Source organism: Galeopterus variegatus, unplaced genomic scaffold, assembly GCF_000696425.1.
Source record: "Galeopterus variegatus unplaced genomic scaffold, G_variegatus-3.0.2 Scaffold4936, whole genome shotgun sequence".
NCBI classification, from domain to species: domain Eukaryota; kingdom Metazoa; phylum Chordata; class Mammalia; order Dermoptera; family Cynocephalidae; genus Galeopterus; species Galeopterus variegatus.
The window spans coordinates 61,063-84,388 of record NW_007731047.1 but is presented as its reverse complement, the minus strand read 5'-3'; the positions used below and the strand labels follow the sequence as shown (position 1 = coordinate 84,388).

General features: G+C 39.6%; 1 protein-coding gene across 1 annotated transcript in view; it reads left to right on the top strand.

Moving 5' to 3' along the window:
• The first annotated feature begins 550 nt into the window (after nt 1-550).
• The window catches only part of FMO2 (flavin containing monooxygenase 2 (non-functional)), a 29,011-nt gene continuing 6,235 nt past the window's right edge, over nt 551-23,326 (top strand). The window contains 9 exon segments of the mRNA XM_008588637.1: nt 551-613; nt 3,307-3,439; nt 15,599-15,649; nt 15,652-15,754; nt 15,756-15,786; nt 18,793-18,892; nt 19,513-19,536; nt 19,539-19,580; nt 20,452-20,594. Of these exon segments, the coding sequence (XP_008586859.1) occupies nt 551-613; nt 3,307-3,439; nt 15,599-15,649; nt 15,652-15,754; nt 15,756-15,786; nt 18,793-18,892; nt 19,513-19,536; nt 19,539-19,580; nt 20,452-20,594 (690 nt within the window).

Below are 23,326 nucleotides of genomic sequence, written 5' to 3'. Positions count from 1 at the left end.
CTATATTCGTAAGATGAAATATTTTGGTTAGAAATAAAAATTGAGTGTTTTAGCAAAACTATGATTCCTAAGACCTACTGAAATGTTTGGCATTGTTTTTCTGTTTTGTTTTGATTTTTCAAAAATCTAGAACAAGAGCAACCTGTGCTTCAAACCTTTTGAATGATATAGGTGAGTTTGTGTTTATTTATAATTTGACTCCCAGGATACTAAAGTATAAACGAGAATACAGCAAAAGTAACATGCAGGTAGCCCTTCCCTGAGTGGAAAGAGTGGAATGGAAAGATACTGACTTTGGCAGCACAACGTGCCCCAAGTGCTGGGGTCACTCACATGGGTTGAGGCTCTATAACTCCAACTTGGAGATATTTCTATTGTCATTCTAAAAGGCTACTGTTATTCTACTATATTCTTGTTCTATTATTCTGTTACTGTGTTTTATCTGGACCATGGAGACAGAAGATACTCTTCTTTAGGGCATGGATTTTCCCTGAAAAAAAAGTCCTCGTTATCAATTGAACTGAGAACTGGGACAATCCTCAGGCAGCACATGAGGCGGCCGTCGGTAAACTTCCTCTCTGGGTTTTGCAAGCATCTGGGCCTGTACTTTAAGGTTTGTGCCTGCTAGACACCAAGCAAAAAGTTGACACGGTGAGGGCCTCTGAGGTCTGGTTTGGGCACATGGACTATAAAAGAGATAAATTCTAGTATCAACTGTAAGTTACTCTTTGTATTGTACTATTATTCCCAGGCTTTTGTTAATTTATGCCATTGACTAAGAATCAAGGAAATGTAACTTAAAATCACAATGAAATATCATTTCATATCTTAATATCAGCAAAAAATAAAGTCTGACAGTATCAAGTGCCAGATGGGATGAGGAGCAAGGAGAATCTTTCACTGTTGGAGGGAGCATGAACTGGTATGTGGGGCTAGGGTGAGGCTAATGTCTGGAATCCTGTTGACATCGCCAATTGTAGTGCTCTTATCCTGTTCATGACACCAATTGTAAAGCTACTCTACTATGACAGTTGTCGGGCTCTTTCACCTGCCAGTAATCCTGCACTGACTGGGCCGATTGTCGAGCTAAGCCTCGGTCTGGAGCCCACAGACCCCTCAAGCCCGTTCACAGACTGGGTCACAAGCCCTTCATATGCCAGGCTGGGTCCCCAGACCCCTAACACACCAGGCTGGGTCACCAGACCCCTTACATGCATGTCTATGAGCTAGGTCACCAGCCAAAAGGTCCTTGGAGCCACAGATGGGAAATCATGGCAACACTGGGCTGACGCAAGGCAAGGGCCCTGACCAAACTATTCTATTTTCCCAACACTGGTACAAACATTGTGGAGAACAATTTATAGCTATCTAGTAAACTTGAAGATATACATATCATGTAACTTAGCCATTTCACAGCTAGACACATACTCTGGAGAAGCTCCTGAACAGGTGCACAAGTAAACAAGTTTAACAATGTTTATGGGAGCATTGCTTGTATTAGAAAAACTGAAATAATCTAAATATTTATAAATGGGAAATAAATAAATAAATTGTAATAATATTTATATAAAGGAGTATTCTTCATGACAAACGTAAATGACATAAAGTTGCTTAAATTAAAAACATGGATCTCACAAAGTAAACACTGAGCAAGTTGAACAAGAATGCACATGTTGTAATACATTTTCATAAAACTATATAATGTTCAATACATATGTAGTAAAATATTAAAAATATGCAAAAGATAAAATAAATTTAAGAGACTGTTTGCATTCAGCAGGCATAGAAGGGAATAAAATCAGGGTGAGGTACAAAGAGAGCTTCAACTAGGTAGTGAGCACATGAGTGTAAGCTATATTATACCTTTTGTATATTTTAAATATTTTGTAATGTATTTATAAATGTTAAAAACAGGGGCTAGCCAGTTAGTTCAGTTGGTTAAAGCATAGTGTTATAACACCAAGGTCAAGGATTCAGACCCCCATCCTGGCCAGCCACCAAAAAAAAAAATAAGTTGCATTTCCATATTTGTAGTGCAATTGAGAATTAGGGCAGCTTATCTCATAGTGACGGTATACACAGAGTTCAGCAATAAAGAACAGCAATGCCAACACATTAAATATTTTAATTAAAGATGAAAATTGTCAGACTGCATTTTTTCAAAAAGAATAGCTGGGGACTCTGCAGATGGCTCAATTTGTGGAAAGGGCAAAAAGTTATGTGGAAATGAAGTCTAGAAAAATGCAAGGGTGTGGTAGGCTATGAGAATAAACATACTATTCTAAGTACTTTGAATTATATTCTGTTAATTAGAACTAATACTGGAGGCAAATATTGCTGTTCCTAGTCTTTACACTGGGAGGTCACGTGTAGAAGCATGAAGGAAGAAAAACCAGCCCTGCTGTTACATAGGCTCTTATTTCATCAATTAGCTTGATTAACATCCCACAACATACTCCTCTTCCTGTATGTGCCATCTCTGAGTTTGTTTGATGCAGTGAGTAAGAGCACATCCTGTGTAATTAGATGGCCTGGGTTCAAAGCCCTCCTTGTTATGTGATCTTCAGCCTTTTTCTTAATTCTCTATGTATTGACTTTCTCACTCAAAAAATGCAGCTAAGAAGATTTACTCTCTCATAGGATTGTGATAACAATTAAGCAAGTTAGTCTAGGTAAGACTTACACAATACCTGTTACATAATAAATGAGTAAAGACATTCAATCATTACTCTTGACCTCAGAACATCAGCCTCTTGCTTAATTTAAGGACTCAAAGTCTTTTGAGTTTCAGACAGCAGAACACTGAAGGAGTTAGGAGCTCCTCCCGTTTCTCACAGCCACCTCCAACTCTTAAAAACACTTCTGACTGCCTCCCAGCACACAATCAACCAAGGCAGAAAACTATTCTGTCAAAGACACAGTGCCAAAAGGCAAAAACAAAGGTAAGTATGATAGCCGGGGACAGAAGCTGAAAAGGAAAAGCTCAGAACTCTAAATAATGTAACAGGAGATTTGGCTCACAGTCCTAGTACTCTATTATTAAATAGTTCAGCTTTGCTAAACGGGTTGCTTTTAAATGTTAAACAAACAAGTTGTAAACAAGGTTTCCAGTAAAGTCCATAAGACAACCCACCTTCTCTCAACGGGAAGACTGAAATTTGAATAGTGAGGCATTTTATTCAATTAGTGCTGCTTATTAAATTACCACTGCTAGTGTCTAAAACCAGTTACCTGAACACATCATAATAACTCTCTGACCTTTCGTCCCAATTAAGCAGTATTGATTGACCAACTCCTTGGCAAAAGACAGTGGCACATAAGATGGCAGTGATTGGAGCTGGGGTCAGTGGCCTGATGTCTCTGAAGTGCTGTGTGGATGAGGGACTTGGGCCCACTTGCTTTGAGAGGACTGAAGATATTGGAGGGCTGTGGAGGTTCAAACTAAGTGAGATTTTCTTGTTTCTTGAACTGGGTATGCTATTATTTCAGGGTGAATTATACAAACTGATGGACCTTATTGAGGGATTTCTTGAGTGACGTGGATCAAATTTTATTTTTATTTATTTATGCAGCTATACAGGAACTGAAGTCATAGGCTGGCATCTCTCCCCGAGTCAATACTATGCACACCAGGTGGTCAACCCAGGCACCTAAAGAACGTTTCAGATCCAGCAATTGTCTTGCAGCCCATATTTTTGTCATTCTTGAATATACTAATTAGAGAATATACTAGCATTAGACAACATTTACAAGACAGAAGTAACAGAAATTCTTTTCAAGAGGGCCACTTCTATTTCAAGCATGCCGAATGCTTCTTCATAGTGTGCCCTTATCACCACTGCCTTTACTTTTCTCTGACAAATAAACCTTGTTTGTTTGTTTATTAAGCTTTACTGATGCCTCTCTAGTATAACTGCTGTGAAGCTCATAATTAAATATATTCTATTTAATTAAATTCTTTCTTTTAATCAAACCCAAATATTGGTAATATTAGCTGTTCTTCAGAATTTGTATAAAAATTAGAAAGATACATGGATAGACAGCTGTAAAAGTTTATAATTATTCCTTCACACAACCTATTGAATAGGTACTAGCTTGCCACCTCCTCACTGTGAGATCTTGGGCAAGTTGTTTACATCCCTGTGTCTCAGTTTACTCAGTGATTTATGGGTGGGTATCTCATAGTGCTGAAGATTAAGGGGAATGATTCATATAAAAAACTCAACAGTTCCTGACTCATAATAGAGTTCAGTAAATGTTAACTACTAACAATGACTATATATTTTATAGATGAGCAAACAGAAAATGAGAGGGGTTAAGTGAGTGGGCTGTGGTCACCCACCTAGAAGAACTGACATTCAAACCCAGGCCCATATGACTCATAAGCAGCTAAGACCCTACTTATAACCATGCCCTAACTTGCATTTTTGCTCAAAAAAAGGTTAAACAAAAGTTTAAGTTCAGAACTCAAGAGCAATGACTTTAAGATTATGTATCAGTTATGTCTAAGTATTAAAACACATGAGAACATTCCAGATGGGAGCAAAAGGTTTGAGTGCATGAAAAGCAAACTCTCATAATCAGCAGAGACCATCCAAAGGGCTTTTGCTACAGGCTGACCAGTTAGGGGGTCATCTAGCACATGTGCTTTGCCTGTTCAAACTGAATCTCATGCCAAAAGCAATTTCTTTAGCATTAGGGTCTCTAACCTATGTGTCCATAAGACACACCTATTGGGTTTCTTAAAGATACTTTTGCCTGGGCACCAGCTCAGACCCCCTGAATGAAAATCTTCTGAGAACTTTTAACAAGAGTCTCAAATAAATCCTATAGTGAGACAAGTTTGACAAACATTGCACAATTGCCAAATAAAAAATCTATTCATTCAACTGTCCAAATGCACTCACTGTTAATGATGAAGATTTGATTGTTATATAAGACAGGTAGCTTTGCAGAGAGGAAAACTGAAAAAAAAACAGCTTGAACCACATTTCTTACTAACAACTCATCATTAGAATCAGTGTAGCCTCTCCTGAGAGGGTGATATAATACAGTAGTCACTTTTATCTTAGCCAAAGACACGTTATTTGTGTCCACTCTAGGTTCACATATATATTCCAATTAGGACTTTTTTTTTTCCTTTTTGTCTTCTTTCGTGTCCGGCAACGGGATCACAACCCTCGGTGTTGTGCCCGCACCTCGCTCAGCCAGTGAGTGGGAACCGGTCTGTATGTGGGATCCGAACCCTTGGCGGGAGCGCCGCCGCACTCCCAAGCGGCGCACTGTAGCAGTGCGCCACTGGCCGGCCCCAATTAGGACTTTTTTGTCCCCAAGTAGATTTCTAACTTAAGGAAGAAATGTAGAAATAATAACAAATTTCTATTTAGTAATACATTTGTTGCTGTTTTATTACCTGATTTGAGATTTAATGTCTAAGAGCCAAATGCCCCTTATTTGATTATCACTAATTTGTTAGTAGAAGAGTCAAGAGTTTTTTTGAATAGTCTGTTAACGATATGATTTGATGAATTCCAGCAAAGTGCTTCCTGCTACAAAATATTTCTCCTGCTATGCTATTCCAGTGTCTAAAGTTTCAGAATTAGAGATACCTTCCTATGGGTTAGAAAGGTTAGATTAAAATCTGAATTAATTAAGCCTTATTGGACATTAAGGGTTAAGTACATAACTCTTTCAACCTGTAACAATATCAGATTTCAAACCTCTCTTAAAACAATATCCAGTAGAGAAATGTAAACAATCTTCTCCACCCAAAGAAAACATTGAATCTCCCTGCAGAGTGAAACACACAATAAACAAAATTTCACAGGCTGGGGTCATGTGAATGTCTTCGTTACCAGGAAACTGGATGGCCAAGGGGAGGAGTTACTGAAAAGGATGCTGGGAGCCCCCAGCTCATCCCCGGGGAAACTTTACCTCTTCCAACTCTACCTTCCAGAAGCAAGTTTTAAAATGGGCTATTCATTAATTTCTATATTTACACACAATCCTTCTGAGATCATGTGACACATTTAGTGGTGGCAAGTTAAAAACAAATAAATTTTAGAATCTTGGTCCCATGCACAACCCAGATGGTGCTGAATTCTCCCAAAAGGTTCTCCAGCACCCCCTACTGGCATTTTTGGAATATGGGAAGGGTCAGTAATTACAGTCAAGCATCGCTTAAGGACGGGGATAAGTTCTGAAAAATGCATCATAGAATGTATTTACACAAGTCTAGATGGTAGAGCCTACTACATAGCTAGGCTGTATGGTATAGCTTATTGCTCCTACCCGAGTAACGTGTTTCACTACATTATAACAGCTATGTTACTAGGCGACAGGAAATTTTCAGCTCCACAAAAATCTTATGGAACCACTGTTGTTAATGTGGCCATCTGCAGTGCATGACTGTATATATTTTTAGCACTTTTTTTTTTAGCAATGGGAAGCATTTGGCATTCATCATCTCATTTTTCTTCATAATACCCCTAGAAAGTAGGTCTTATGATTATCCTTATTAACATATAAAGAGGAAACAGGTTTGGGATATGTGCCCAGGGGAACATAGGTGGTGGAAAAAGAACAGAAAATGAATGCCTGTACAAATTTCTGAATCTTCACACTAACAACCTTACTGAGGTATTGCAAGAGGAAAAGTGACCTTTCTTCAGTCACTAACCTGTTATGCCTCCTTTAGTATTCCTGATACTTTGTGTTCTCATGGAAGTTACCAATACACATTGCTTTTTTTTATGCTTTGTTTTTGGGTTTTTAATATTTGGATCTCCTCTTTTCCCGAGTATATACGCTTAGTTATTTTAATTATTCTTCATATACAAGGGTACTTCAAAAAGTTCGTGGAAAGATTCGTATCATCTTTTAATTCTATTTTTCTCTCCATCTTGGTTTCCTTCCTAGGTTCAATCTGAAATATTACTTTCTCTCTTAAAATGTGACTCCATTAAGGTCTAATACTCTAAACAAATTTATTTTCTCAAGATGTATTTTTCACAACCAAAGAGGAGCCAGGCACTGCATTAGACAATGGAGAATGAATCAGACACAGCCACTGCCCCAATGAATTTATAATCAATTGATCTGACAATTGCCCATTGTGACTTGTAGTGCACTTGACCTGGACACTACACCTCCACTAGAACAGTTTAATGTTGCGTCAGCTTATTCAACCATCACAAAATAGAAGCTATAGTCATTTTCATATGCATTATCTATTTTATACTCACAATAACCTCCTACATTAGTTATTATTAATCCCAACCTAAAGGTGAGAAAGCCAAGAGTAAGTGACTTGCCCATAGCGACTAGTAAGTGGTAGGTAATAGATCTTAGAACGAGCCACAGCATTGAGATTAAACATGCATCGTTCACCATCAGGCTTCCTCTCACATCACACTGATGATTCATACTGAGTTTGGGATTAATTAAAATCCTCAGGTATTTTCCATTTCAGCCATTGATAATCCAGGTCACTATTATCCTATGCTTATGAAACTGACCTTTTAACCGTGTTTATAAGAATTCTCACATTTGGCATATTAAACATTATCTAGTTGGTTTGATCCTTGGTCAAGAAAAGGGTATTTGCAATTTCAATCATCTGTCATCTTTGCTATGATTCCCTGCTTTGGGTATACACAAATTTGATTATTTGTATTTGTCTCCACCAACGTTATTGATTAAAATGTTGATCATAAGAAGATAAAAATGTGAAGCAGGTACCTGGGACATCACCAAATGGTAACTCCCACACTGACCTAAACATGTACTTCATCTATTTTTCGCTATTCTTTGCAGCCTCTCTTCTATTATAGTTGGCATGTGCTTATTAACAGCATCTTCTGTTCACTTAGAAAATAAACATAGGATTAGCTTAGAGCAAATAGCCATTTTCTTTTCAGAAGAGATAACTGCTTTATTCTCATCTTAATTTCAGTAGTTCTTAGACAAATTTATCTAAAGAATCTATCACACCATAATTCAATATAACAGTTTTTTGCACCCTGCTGCCCATTTAATGGAACCAAACTTAACATGTTAGGTATTTGTAACTCTTCAGGAAATAAAATATAAAATACTGTGGTCCTTTAGGTCTCTTAACCAAGAGTCTAAGATATACTTTTGCTAATTTCCCATTATCTTAAAGAAGTAATGTTTACATGCATAGAACAGAACAGTTTAGGGCCGGCCCGGTGGCGCACTGCTATAGTGCGCCGCTTGGGAAGCGCAGTGGCGCTCCCGCCGAGGGTTCGGATCCCACATACAGACCGGCCTCTCACTGGCTGAGCGAGGGGCGGGAGCAACACCGAGGGTTGCGATCCCGTGGCCGGTCCCGGTCCAGTACGGGCGCGACACTGAGGGTTGCGATCCGTTGCCGGTCACGAAAAAAGACAAAAAGGAAAAAAAAAAAAGAACAGAACAGTTTATAGCAGAGTATTAGCAAAACCATTTACTTTTCCCATCATTCTACTGAGTGCTCATTCTAGTATCATTAAGCCCTATTTACATTGATGAAAAATGGTTCTGGTTAACATTACTCACTCTTTCATTCATTCAACAAATATATTGATTGCATGTTTATTAATGCTGCAGACATATACTAAGTGCTAAAAATATAGGAAAAGGCACATAGTTCAAGGGGGAGCAATATAAAAGAAAATCTCCATCAGAGTGCAATTTTATAAAGGCTGATACACGGAGTGTTATAGAAGCATGGAACCTCCCTAAGTGGAGAATAGATCAGGCTTCCGAGGGGTTGTCTTGACAGTAAATAGGGACCGGGCATGTGAATATGGAGAAACAGTGTTCTAGGCAGAGTAAACAGCACATAGACAAGTATTGAAGCTTCAGAAACCTGAGGTACTGAGAGAATAGAAAGTCACATGATATAGCTGGAGTGAAGGATGCAGGTGGGTGAGTGGAAACTGATGAGGCTAGAGAGAATGGCCAGGGTCCAACGTGAGAAAATTGTGTCCGTGCCAATGAGTGTACCCTTGACCCTGAAAACAGTGGAGAAAGTAGGCAATACTTGAACCAGGGAGTTTAATTAGGGGGCTTGGATTAGTCCACTTTGTGTTGCTATAACAGAATACCCGAGACTGGGTAATTTATAAAGAACAGGTTTATTTGGCTTATGATTCTAGGACAGCTGCATCTGGTGTGGGCCCAGGCTGCTGCTACTCACAGTGGAAAGTGGCAGGCAGCAGCAGGTACAAGCAGATCACATGGCTAGAGAAAGCAAGAGAGAGAGAGAGACAGAGACAGAGAGAGAGATGCCATGTTCCTTTGGGAGAGAAACAGAGAGAGAGAGAGATGCCAAGGTCCTTTTAAACAACCAGCTCTCACAAGAACAAATAAAGTGAGAACTCACTCACTACCCCCACATCCCAGGGAGAGCATTAATCCATTCATGAGGGTTGCGATCCGTTGCCGGTCACGAAAAAAGACAAAAAGGAAAAAAAAAAAAGAACAGAACAGTTTATAGCAGAGTATTAGCAAAACCATTTACTTTTCCCATCATTCTACTGAGTGCTCATTCTAGTATCATTAAGCCCTATTTACATTGATGAAAAATGGTTCTGGTTAACATTACTCACTCTTTCATTCATTCAACAAATATATTGATTGCATGTTTATTAATGCTGCAGACATATACTAAGTGCTAAAAATATAGGAAAAGGCACATAGTTCAAGGGGGAGCAATATAAAAGAAAATCTCCATCAGAGTGCAATTTTATAAAGGCTGATACACGGAGTGTTATAGAAGCATGGAACCTCCCTAAGTGGAGAATAGATCAGGCTTCCGAGGGGTTGTCTTGACAGTAAATAGGGACCGGGCATGTGAATATGGAGAAACAGTGTTCTAGGCAGAGTAAACAGCACATAGACAAGTATTGAAGCTTCAGAAACCTGAGGTACTGAGAGAATAGAAAGTCACATGATATAGCTGGAGTGAAGGATGCAGGTGGGTGAGTGGAAACTGATGAGGCTAGAGAGAATGGCCAGGGTCCAACGTGAGAAAATTGTGTCCGTGCCAATGAGTGTACCCTTGACCCTGAAAACAGTGGAGAAAGTAGGCAATACTTGAACCAGGGAGTTTAATTAGGGGGCTTGGATTAGTCCACTTTGTGTTGCTATAACAGAATACCCGAGACTGGGTAATTTATAAAGAACAGGTTTATTTGGCTTATGATTCTAGGACAGCTGCATCTGGTGTGGGCCCAGGCTGCTGCTACTCACAGTGGAAAGTGGCAGGCAGCAGCAGGTACAAGCAGATCACATGGCTAGAGAAAGCAAGAGAGAGAGAGAGACAGAGACAGAGAGAGAGATGCCATGTTCCTTTGGGAGAGAAACAGAGAGAGAGAGAGATGCCAAGGTCCTTTTAAACAACCAGCTCTCACAAGAACAAATAAAGTGAGAACTCACTCACTACCCCCACATCCCAGGGAGAGCATTAATCCATTCATGAAGGATCAGCCCCCATGATTCAAACAGCTCCCAACACTGCCACACTGGGAATCAGATTTCCACATGAATTTTAGGGGGACAACACATCCAAACTCTATCAGGGCTCTATCAAGGCGCATGATCTAGGGAGACACCAGCCCAATGGAAAGGTGGCAAAATGCAGTGATACTCTACTAGAGATGGTTCCCAAATTTCATTGTGTGTCAGAATCAGCTGGGGAACACTTCTAAGATACATGCAGATATCTTAACCCTACCCAGACCACTCAGACTTTATTTTTTCAAAATTCCTCTGAATTCTTCTAATACAACTGGTCCTCTAGCTAGCCTTTGTGAACCACAATTTTGCCTCTAATTAGAGGGCCAGGAAATAAAAAGAGTTTTGATTATATTCATTTCAAGTGATGGAGGAGATAGATAGACATAAGGTCCATCTGAAAGAGTGAAAGAATGATAGAATATTTTTAAGGAAATGCAATCTTATTATTTCCTTCTGCTTACAGTAACTAGCCATGAGAACAAAGTATTGATTTGTGGAGGTCAACATAATGATGTTTCATAAAGAAAAAAGCTAACTCTTACATTTTTTTTTTTAAATTTTTATTTTGTCAATATACAATGTATATGATTATTATGGCCCTTCACCGACACCTCCCGCCCTCCTCCCTCTCTCCCCTCCCCCCCAAGAATGTCCTTTCCGTTTGCTTGTTGTAACGATTTCAAAAAAAGTATAGTTGTTATATCTTCTTCCCCACCCCCACCCCCGGTATTTTTTGTGTGTGTTTGTGGGTAAATTAATTTGTTTATTTTTTAGCTCCCACCAATAAGTAAATCCATATTTGCTTAGTAAATCTACGTGTAAGTTTGCTCCTCGAGTAGATTAAATATTAACCTTATAATCTTCCTTAAACTTGGTTTAGTTTTTACAGTCTTTTTATTTTCATAGTCAAAGATAAACTTCAGTCCAACCCATGATCAAAAGATCATAAATTCTAAACCAGTGCCATCTGAACTAACTTAGTTTTGCCATATAGTTTTCTGACATTTTGAAAATTCTACATTAGGAAAATCCTCTATTATATGATCATTTACTTTAAACAAGTAAATTGCAGCAAATTCTATCCATTAAAAAATTCAGACTATATATATGTATTTGTGTTTAAATATCATTTTTAGGCAGTGCTTGTATTTTAAGTAAGTTTGTGAGTTAAATTTATCTGTTTTGGAAACTGCTTCTCCCATTCCTTGTCTTGTCTGATGGCAAAGCCTCCCTTCTCTGTCTCTACTTTCCCATCCCCAAAGCCCAAATGCATTTTTATTCAATATCATAATAGTCTCCCTGAAGATAGAAACTGTGTTTGCAGTTTAAATCTCATCCCTAATGCCAAGTTCAGACCCTGATGTGTATTTGTTTTTTAAAATCAATATTAATCATCTTCTCTTTATAACCCTGGAAAAAAATAACCCAATTTTACCCAGACTGCTTTAAACACATAGACATCTACTTTAGCCAACTAAGTATAGGAAGAAACACATACAAACACAAAGCTTTTTGTAAACTGCTACCTACCAAACAACCCAACAATAAAGATTAGCACTTGGTCTTCAGAAAAAGCAATTGTGATGTTATTCATTGTTTGCTGATCAACTACACAAGTAAAACCCTCCAAAAGAGAGTTTTGCCCTGACCCTAAAATTAGTGAAAGGGCTCAGACATCAGAACCAGTTCTTCCCATCACTCAAAGTCCTCTTAAAATTGACCTGACAGAGGAGCCAACCACATTTTAAAGTCAGTTTATGGGCTGGCCCGGTGGCGCACTGCTACAGTGCCCCTCTTGGGAGCGCGGCGGCGCTCCCACCGAGGGTTCGGATCCCACATACAGACCGGCCGCTCACTGGCTGAGAGAGGTGCGGACGCAACACCGAGGGTTGCGATCCCGTTGCCGGTCCCGGTCCGGTATGGACGCGACACTGAGGGTTGCGATCTGTTGCCGGTCACGAAAAAAGACAAAAAAAAAAATAAAGTCAGTTTATTGGGTCCTGAAAAAACTAACATTTTTTTTTTCCTTTTTGTCTTTTTCCGTGTCCGGCAATGGATCGCAACCCTCAGTGTCGCCCCCGCACCGGACTAGGACCAGCAACGGGATCACAACCCTCGGTGTTGCTCCCGCGCCTCGCTCAGCCAGTGAGCGGGAACCGGTCTGTATGTGGGATCCGAACCCTCGGCAGGAGCGCCACCGCGCTTCCCAAGCGGCGCACTATAGCAGTGCGCCACTGGGCCGGCCCCAAAAGCTAACATTTTGACTATAGTATAAAAGTCTTAGTTTAACTGATTCAAAACTATGGCTGGTGAGTTAACTCAAGTAGAGTGTAATAATAGCAAAAGAGACAGAAACCTATTGAGTACATATCTTGAGCCAGGCATTGTACTAAATACTTTACCTAATCTCATTAAAGCCTCATAACAATGGTTTGATATTGGAGTTATTAATGAGCCCCATTTTGCAGGAGAAAATGAGGAAACTTGACTTACATGACTTGTAACTTTGTTCATGGTCACAAAGCCATTAAAAAGTGGTAGAATTAGGATACCTTACTCTGGAGCCCTCATCTTTTACCCCTACTCTGAATTACTCATGAAATTATCTGGTCTTGAGAAAAATCAGTACTTCTTTGCCTCATGAAATACTTCCCTTTTTGAGAACTTGTTTGGATAAGAAACTCAGACATTCAGTCTTGCCAAGGACATTGTGTTCAATCAGGCTGCAACACCCAGGAATAGTTTACACATCAGTTTGACTTCAGTATTGTCTTTGTTTTATGCTTCTACAACAGAATGCCAAAGACTGGATGATTTATAATGAACAGAAATTTATCTCACAGTTCTGGAGGCCAGGAAGTGCACGACTGAGGCGCTGGCATCTTGCGAGAGTCTTCCTGCTGTCTCAAAATTTGGTGAAAGGCATCATGGATTAGAAAGAGCACCTGCACATTCACAAGACAGAGAAAGAGAAAGAAAGAGAGGAAGGAGTCTTAATGTGTTCTTTCAGCAGGAACCCACTCCTGCTATAACTAACCACTCCCATGCTAATGGCATTAATCCATTCATGAACATTAAGGGACACATTCAAACTATAGCAAGTGTTATGCAGTTTAAAGCTCAAGTTTGAAAATAAAAATACCATGATTTACTCATCCAGAGTTCAGGTCATTGTATCCTTGTGTATGACAGAAATCTGTTTATATTCTAGTGCAAACTCCCTTTGGATTTTAATACTTATACACAGTTAACAATAACATCACACTAAAATTACCAGCTAGAAAACTGGCATACCATCCCTAATCTGACTAGCTTTTACTAACCCATTTGAAATTGTAACAAAGTTATTATCTGAGTCTTGATTCTGGACCAGAAAAGTTAAATGTGCTGCATTTTAAAAAGTCCCACGGTAGGAATGAGCAAATAAATGAGTGAATGAATGAGGAAAAAAACAAGAAGAGAGTGACGGAGGAGGGTATTTACAATAAAAACCTATATTTAGCAAGGATTCTAGATATTGCTCTTAAATGACATTATCTATCTGAGAGCAAATGTCATTTTAGCTTTGATGACCCATATTGGTGCTGATAATCCCTGAAATTACAACACAGTGAAGTCCAATACATATAGCAAGCTTTTCTGATAAAAGAGAAAAGATCCCATAAGTTTACTTTAACTATTTGAAATCAAGTACAACCTCTTGCACAGGAAATGTTGAAAAAGTCGTGTGATGATAGTAAGTGTGCCTGTGCCAGTGACTTTGGTGTCAGTCAGAACAGCTTCCCTAGGTGCCTTTTTATACTGCAGTGAACAGTGAGCTGTAACTGACAGCTTTTATGGAGCTTGTAACTTTGTAAATAACAATAGATACTATTACTGAGCACCTAGTGTGTCCCTATTTTATAGATTCACGAAGTGAATGGTGTGGTCCAGGCTCACACAGTCAGAAAGAGATGGTTTCAAACTTGTATCTAATTCCATAGACCAAGCTCTTTCCACCAGTTCAGACTGCCTCCTTCAGTGTTGCGAAAGACCTCAGGAGCCTTGACCTCAAGATCTGGCAGGAAAGTAATGATTTTCTGTGAATAATGCTGAGAAAGGAACATGCCTCTCTGTGGAAGAGACTATGTGCTGTTTAAGTAAGCCTTAAGTAATTTATTTCAATTAATGAATTCCTACAAGTTTTCCATGTCTTTATACCCACCCTAATGCTTAGTCAATACAGCAATTGCTATTTACCTGGATTGTGCCTTAGTTTCTGCATATGCAGGAACATCAGTTGAGGAGTCCTTGGGTAGCATTATTTAAACTTTCTTATAAGAGCCTCTTTGCTAATATGCTGATTTCAGGGACACTGAATCACTATACTTCGTTCTTTTTATGATTTAACATAAAGGGCATTATGCATAGCACTTCCGGAAGAGGAAATTATGAACTCAATCATAGCTTGCGCTGCCTTGGGTTTTACCAAAGCATACTTGCTAACATTTAAAATCAAGTTTAAAAAATAAAATAAAATAAAATCAAGTTTAAGATTTGATTGTATCAGTGCTGTTCACCTTTATCTCTTGAGAAAGGGTGATTTTTATAAAGCATAAAGTGAAGGCAGACAGATTCAAATCAAGATGTAAAAACTCCCTGCCCCAAATGTGCTCATTTTACTTGAAATTCTCTATTATGTTCTCTGCCCAATGTCCCAGGGTTTACTGGTTCCTAAAGAGGTGGACAGTGTGTGTAGGAGGAATTTAGGAATGGGGAATTTAGGAAGGGAGCTTATTGTCACAGAGACTGACATTAAATAGGGATGCTAAATATCCTGCAAAGTGCAAAAAGAATTGTCCCCATCCCAACTCCATGAATGCCAATAAGCAGCCCCAGTGAGCAGCACTGGTAGGCAGAAAATAGGTCCCATCACACAAAATGATGGCGCACACACTTCATCACCCAAATATTTTAGTCATGCTACAGCAATGAAAGAGAATTGCATCACTCAGGGTTAGATGTAGGAAGAAGAGTAGGAAACCAAGGAATTTTTTAATGCATGATTATAACTAATTATTTTATTTGACCGAATAGGAATATGTGGAAGATAGCCAAGTGAGTATCTATCAATCTGTCATCAGCAACATAGCAAAGAAATGTCTTGCTTTAGTGACTTCCCAATGCCTGAAGATTTTCCAAACTTCCTGCACAATTCTAAACTTCTGGAATATTTCAGAATTTTTGCCAAATTTTGATCTTCGAAAATATATTCAGTTCCAGGTATTGTATTTGGGGGATTTCTCTGCATTAGTTCAGCTAATGGATTTCTCTGCATTAGTTCAGCTCACCTTTAAATAGAAAAGTTACTCCAATAATAAAATTATGAATGAAGTATGTTACTTTGCCTCCCACGGATTTGTCACCCCTTTTCCCCTGGGTGACGGAGCCACCAAAGATTACTCAAAGCCCATCTCTTCTGAGCAGTGAGAAACCCTGAAAAGGGGTTAATCTCATGGAACCCTCAAGAGAGAGGCATTCCTTCCATTTGGGAAATTAACCCCAAATTGGGGTTCTCTTCCCACATCTATTTTCCAGACCAGGAAGTTACAGGAAGAGAACATAGGTGGGGTTTTTGCTAAGTATAGTTTAACAAGTTTAACAATAGAAGCTGGTAACATTCAGTAAAGTAAGAAAGGTGACCTTCCATAATGCAATTTTCAAGAAGTTAAGTTGATCCACCAACAAAAGCTTGATCTTAGCAAGCATTCTCTTCTTACAGCACTTTCCCAGTATCTTTACATATCAATCAGTGTAAAGTAAGGCAAATCATAACTAAAGCCAAAATGTTTCATTATTTTAGTTATACTAAGTTTCCATTTATATTGTCAGAGCCAGGGTTCATACCTTCCAAACCCATTGTACAGACTGAGTCACCAGACCCCTCACATGCCAGGCTGGGTCCCCAGACCTGTCACACACCGGTCCATGCTAGATAATTGGGAAAGATTCCAGGAGCTGTTGGCAGATGACATGAGCTCAGTCCTCAGCTTCCTCAGCAGCAGCAGCTTACAGGTCCAGGAGCTTACAGGTCTGGCAGTGGCAGTGGCTTTGCAGAGAGTCCCAGGGGCACTAGCAGCAGCTTCCAGCAGCAGTAGTGGTCTCCCCATGCCCCCCCCCATGGGGGGGCATCCCGGGGATGGGAGGTGCCATGGATCAGAGCCACTCATCCTTATACTTAAGTCCATAACCCAGGACACCAGGGCGCACATGCACAATTACACTAGACGATAACCAAGGAACACGTCAGTGCATATGCCTATTTACATCAAATGCTCGGCAAGATTATGAACATCTGAGGGACCCTGACCATTTTTCCTATATTTTCCCAACAATCAGTAACCTTTCTGTCCTTTGAGCCAGCAACCTTGCTGTGCTACAATTCTTTATCTTACAACAAAGACTAGCCTGGGGAAAGTTTCCTGTCCCCTGCAAGGTCAACATTTTATACGTACTTTTAAGAAGCTAGACCAAACTGGAAACTTCAAGGCTTCGGAAAACCAGGCTCTGTGAAATACATTTGCTTTATGTATTCTCCACAGAAGTATCCCACTTCAATTCTTTGTTGAAAGATAAGAGCATGATATAAAAACCAAAAAGTAGTGTCATACCCCTCACATAATAGATTGCATATATTAGCAGAAGAGAAAAATAATCTGTTTAAAATGAAAGATTTGAATGGTCATGATATTGATGGTGGAACTGCATTTATACTAATATCCATTACCATTGAATACTCCTTGCCTCATTTCCCTTGAAAGGACATATGAAGAAATCAAACAGCTGCTTCATTCTCTTAACTTCTCCATAGAAATGGAATTTCTTAGAAATGTGCTGATTAAGCTCGCTGCTCTACATTCATCTCAGAAGCCTGTGGAAACTATTTTAATTACTTGTTTCTGAATGCAATCTATAGCAACGTAAAGATAGCCAGATAACTTTGAAATACACTTGAAATTACCTTTTCCTGTGCTTCCTCAAAAACAAATAATCAACAACAACAACAACAAAAAAGCCCATAATCTTCTCATTAGACATGCTCAATTTTTATCAATAACCTATACTCTGAGAACTCGTAACTATGCTTAGAAATTAAAATTTAAATTACATTTATATAATCATAAAGGGTTCATTGCTTATGATTATCAATGTAATCTACATCAGTGATTCTCATACGTTAATGGGCACATAAATCACCTGGAGATCGTGCTAAAATGTGAATTCTGATTCAACAGGTATAGGGTGAGGTCTGAGATTCTGCATTTCTACAAGCTCTTGGGGGATGCTAAAGGTGCTGGACCTCAAACCACATTTTCAATAGCAAGGATCTACAGTGGTTTATGTAATATACTATCTGAACTACAAATATGAAATTTTAACTCCTCAGCTGAAAATTGCCTGGATATTTTAAAGCCCTTTCACAAACTTCCTACTAATATTTCACATACATTTTTATACTAAGACAGCTTCAAAAATCACCAATACAGCATGCTGAAAAATATCTGAAAATTTGAAAAGCGTGTTTAAGGAACTCAAAGACTTGCAGACAAGAAGAAAAGTATGCCATTTTTCTAGACGTGTGACAAGCTTTGCTTCCATTTGACATTGTTATTTAAATACAACAGACAGAACATTTACGTACATTTTTAAAAAGTAGTACCTCGAAGATAGTGAACTACATTATAAAAAGAATCAATGAACCAATAAATTATTTTATTCACAAGATCATGAACTGCTAATATGATGTACTGTTTTAAAAATAATAAACATAAACAACTACTATTCAATTGAATGCTGACAACATGCCAGGCACTCTTCAAAGTGCTTTACATAAAATACCTTCTCTAATACAGAGTCCACACAGAGGTGGACTCACAAAAGGTTCTTGATAAATGCTGATTGATCACTTGAATGACTGGCATGTGTTTTGTGTCCTTATCCACATCTTGCCCTCCTTTTCTTTTCTCACTCATGTCCTTCCTCAGTATTCACACTGGTTCCTACTGTTGAGTCAGTCCTTTTTGCACAAAGAAGCATATTCTTAGCAGCTGCCTGCCAAATAAGAGTGGGAAGGACACAGTTAGTAGTCCTTGCCTTCAGTGGCCTGAAATGGACTCAAATGAAACCTACGTACGTTACAACGCTACCCATCCTTACTTCCAGGACCCTGGACAGGCCCATGTTATGCTAGAGTAATTCTCAGTGATGCCTTCTCTGTATTTATTCAAGACAACTGTGCTTAGTGTGAAAAAACACCCAGATTTCTCATCCTCTGGCCAATGGGAAGTTGTTACCCAGAGCAACAGCAAGGAGCACAGAGCTGTCTTTTGTTACACCTTCCTCTGTGTAACTGAGACAGAAAAAAGAGAAAGAAAGAATTCACTCAAAGTACCATCAATGAGACCTGGAGGGACTGGCGCCCATCAGGGGAGTAGCAGCCCTGATCCAAAATCAGCCTTTCTTTTTACTGACAAGACAAGGAAGTTTCACAAGAAAAATAACTTGATTCAATCATCAAAGAAGGACATAAAAACAGGCAGTGTAAAACTTGTAACAGCAGTAAATTAACAATGTGACATTCCAGAATGTAATTTGTAAAAAGCTAGGTTAATTCACCAACAAACAGCTTGTCCTCAGTAAACATTTTCTTTTCCACATACTTCCTACAGCAATTTCCTTAGCATATTTAAACAGCATTCAGTTTCCGTAACATATCTTAAGAACAATCAGTAGGTTAGTCAATAGTCATTCAAGCTGGAATCAAACCAGCAACCTAAAATAGTCAAAGTACACAATCCCATCCCTAAACAGTGATTAGAATTGATTAGATGGCTTTTGCCAAATTTATCTGTGGACTTTTGTCCCCTACTCAAGAGTGGCTCATTCATGCATTACCTAAAAATCCTATTCTAAGATCAAAGGAGAATCAAGATTTCTAAGCCACTACAGTCTTTGATGCAGTTATGGTTTGCTGTGCCATCACATCTTGCCTCACATCCCACTGAAGTCATTTCCAGGTAAGGTCTGCAGGGATTCCCAGCTTTTTGCAATAGGCTTCCAAACACTTTATATGCAGTCCGGATTGAAAGGCAAGATTTACTACTGCAACAGGACATATTAAAATTGGGATGGAGCTGGAGAGATGAAAAATTCCAAACAACATCTTTGTTTCTATTGACCTCTTTAGGTTTTTGATTCACAGGAAGCTCAGCTAACTTCCTCCAAAATCACTACGTCTTTGCCAGAATTTCAGAGAATTCTCACACAAATTGGCTCTGTTACAGAGGCCCTTTTAGCCATGTGCCTACCTTGGCCTTTTCTATCCTGACAAACACCTGTGACTTTGTTGCACCCTTGGAGATTTTCTGTAGAGCCATGCCCACAAATTGGTTACTGGGGGAGAGTTCCTGGAAATATATACTGCTACAGGACAGTGACGGGAAAAAAAATGCCGGCAATGGAACCCCACAGCCATCTGTCCTGGTGCCCCAAGGATCTTCCCTAAGAGAGCACACTTTTCTCCCAGGACCTTCAGGAAAATTTCTAATACACTGGTTCACCTCCAGGCCTCACATTAGAATCACCTGTGGAGCTTCTGAAGCTCTGATACCTGGGAACCCACCCTCAAAGATTCAAATGCAATGTGGTAGTGCTGGGTCAAGGTTTGCTCAGGTGATTTTAATACAAAGTCAGGTTTTAGACCTACTGATCTAAAGCAATGGTTCCCAAAATTCCTTGAAGGGCTTTTCAAAACACACATTTTATCAACTGCATTGTATATTGATAAGTTAAAATTTAAAAAACACAAATTTGGGGGCCCTACCCCCAGTATTTCTGATTCACTGCCTGCTCGGAAGTTCACAGCCTTCTTTCCTTCTTCTCCTTAAGGTATCCAGAAGTTCAAAGGTCAGTATTTCCATAGCCGCCAATACAAGCACCCAGAAGGATTTTAGGTAAAACACATTCTGGTGATTGGAATAGGAAACTCGGCCTCAGATATTGCTGTTGAGCTGAGTAAGAAGGCTGCACAGGTGAGATGCTCTCTGCTTACCTTGTGCCTTGTGGGAGAGGAAAGAGGAAGAGCATATTGGAAAAGCCCAGCTGTGCAATCAAGGCTCCAGTACTCATTCACTGGCTGGTTGGTTGCCCAGTGTGATGTCATAAAAAATGTGGAGATCAAGGAAAAAGAGTTTACCTCCTAGCTCTGCCACTAGCTGGCCATGTATCCTAGAGTCATTTCACTTTTCTGGGCTATGTTTCCCTCAGTTTTAATATGGGAAGTTTTGATCAGATGATTTTCAGTGGGAAAGGCCTTGTTTCTACCTAGAGGGCTTAATGAGGAGTTGCCCCGGTCATATTTTGGGAGATGCCTTTTAGAAACTTAATGCATATTAGAATTATATTTGAACTGTAAATAATCTTCAGTTATCCAAGTATCATGAAAAAAGATTAAATACAAGACAATAAAACTCCCAACGAAGATCATAGATATTTAGGTGCTTCCTGAGGCCTTCCAACCAATGTCATCTTTGCACTGCTCAGGAATGACACCAGCTGAGCTGCCAAAGAGACAAACATTACAAGATGTAGATAGTGCTGAGAGATATGCTCAGAAATGGCATAAAATAAATCCCTTCTGGAAGAACAGATCTAGGCAAAGATGGAAAAAGAGCTATGGGTCATCTCCCAAAGCATTCCCTCTCAAAAGGGCCTGAACCACGAGCCCCATCCCTCTTACACTAGCCTCCTCAGCCTGGCATCTCCAGTTGCACAGGACTTACCATGGCCATGTCCACAAAACTTTCCTGTCCTGAGTCTTACACTTTCGGGGTTGAGATGCCCAGTAGCTAACACGATAAACAAACATGGTGCCTCCCCAGCAAGTTAATGAAGGGATTTCATTGGTGTAAGGATACCGTAGGCACTCGAATGTAAGGACACCGTGGGCATTCAAGCGGAGGGGAAGGGGAAAGCATTCCCTAGCAATATGGCACCCTTCCGGGTTCTTCTCCGCAGTAAACAAAGCCCGTCGGCACGAACACCCAAGCCCACCCACGCCAAACCTCAGCCAGTCACAAGTCAAGGCTCACCTCCTGCCCAGCCCCGTCCAATCAGCTACAGCCCCGTCCACCCCCTATCCAACTGGGACCCGTCAGAGTCACCTATCAGTCAGTATTGGTTAGTGCCAGCCTGGGGACATAGCAGGTCACTAACACCAGAAAGAGATTTACTAGACTCGGGAAATTTTCTCCTTTTTTGTGAAAAGAAACCACTTTTCACTTTTCAAAGCTTTCAGACCGCAGAGTGAAGAGCAAGTGAGGAGGCAGTAACTGGAAGAGCTTGGAGCAGAGCTGAGCAAAGGGAGGAGAGTGTGATGGGCAGGAGGAAAGGAGCTGACGTAGCCAGCAGCCACGTGAGGAGCCATCCTAGAACAGGTCAGGTCAGCTTTGAACTTAGAACAGATATTCCAAAGAAATCAAATCATGGACTGCAAAAGCCAGTTTCTTATATGGGTCTCGCTATGTAAAAAAACCTGCTTATGGTGCCACTGTCAATATTTAAAAATTATCTTGGCTATATTTGTGAGCCTTATAGCTCCTTAAACAATCTTTTGCACAGAATGTTTCTTTGGTATTTATTATATTAATAACATAAATTTATGATGAAACGTCATGCACAGAGTAATATACTCCAAAATCTTCTGTGAGAAGGCGTACCAGAGACTCACTATACAGGAGCTACGTATGTAAGGAATGGAACTAAGTACATTTGCAAATCTTAAAATTACAACCGAAACTCACCAAAGTCCTCAGGGTGTCCTGCTCTGTTAAAGGAAGTTCATGTTCATAATGCTAACTCTCTACCACAGTCGGAAAGCATCCTATGGGATGGTGCTGAGTCATCCACACACTTCCCATTAAAAAACAAATCTCTGGCTTTTGGCCTGAAGCATGCATCTCAGAGAAAGCAGCCTGAGCCTAAATCCTCACGTATATTACACTTTTGCAGCTAGTCGAGCTAGCCAGGATAGACTCTCCTGCTGCAGGGAGGGTCACAACAGAAAAAGAGTAAATAAAATAGGCAGAGCATCCAAATTGAAACATGGATTGATCCTAAGGAAGAAGGGTGGCCTCTAAGTAAAGAAACACTAATGAAAATATTTAAGTACAGTATCTAGTATCTGATCAATGTATTGCCAAGTCAGCATAAATGCAACAGCAGGGAAAAAAAAATTGGGACATAAATATATTACCACACACAAGCCAACAATACAACATTTTATGTAGGTGCTACGTCACAAGCTAACGAATTAGGGCCTTTCCCCACAACTTTGGTCTCCAAATTCTGACTCACTTCGGATGTGAAGCACTGTATGAAACTCTTCTCCTCCACACTAAATTTACAAAATAATAGTAGTTAGCAGTGTTTATCACTTGCCAAGCAACATTTTAAGTACTTAATATATATATCACCTTCTTTAATCTATGCAATAATGTCATGAAGTAGGTACTGTTATTACCGCCATTTTGCAGAGAGAGAAATTGAGGCACAGAGAGGTTGAAATGACTCATCCAAGGCAACACAGGGGCTGGGATTCAAACCCAAGCAATCTGTATTCAGAGTTGCATCCAGAGGCCATGATCTTCTCCTCTTAAGTGAACAGGTTTTCTTGCAAGCGAATCTCATTTAAGTGTTTATCAAGGACAGCCTGAAACAACAGAACTCAAAATGGTGTGTAAAAATGAAAGAAGCATTTCAAATA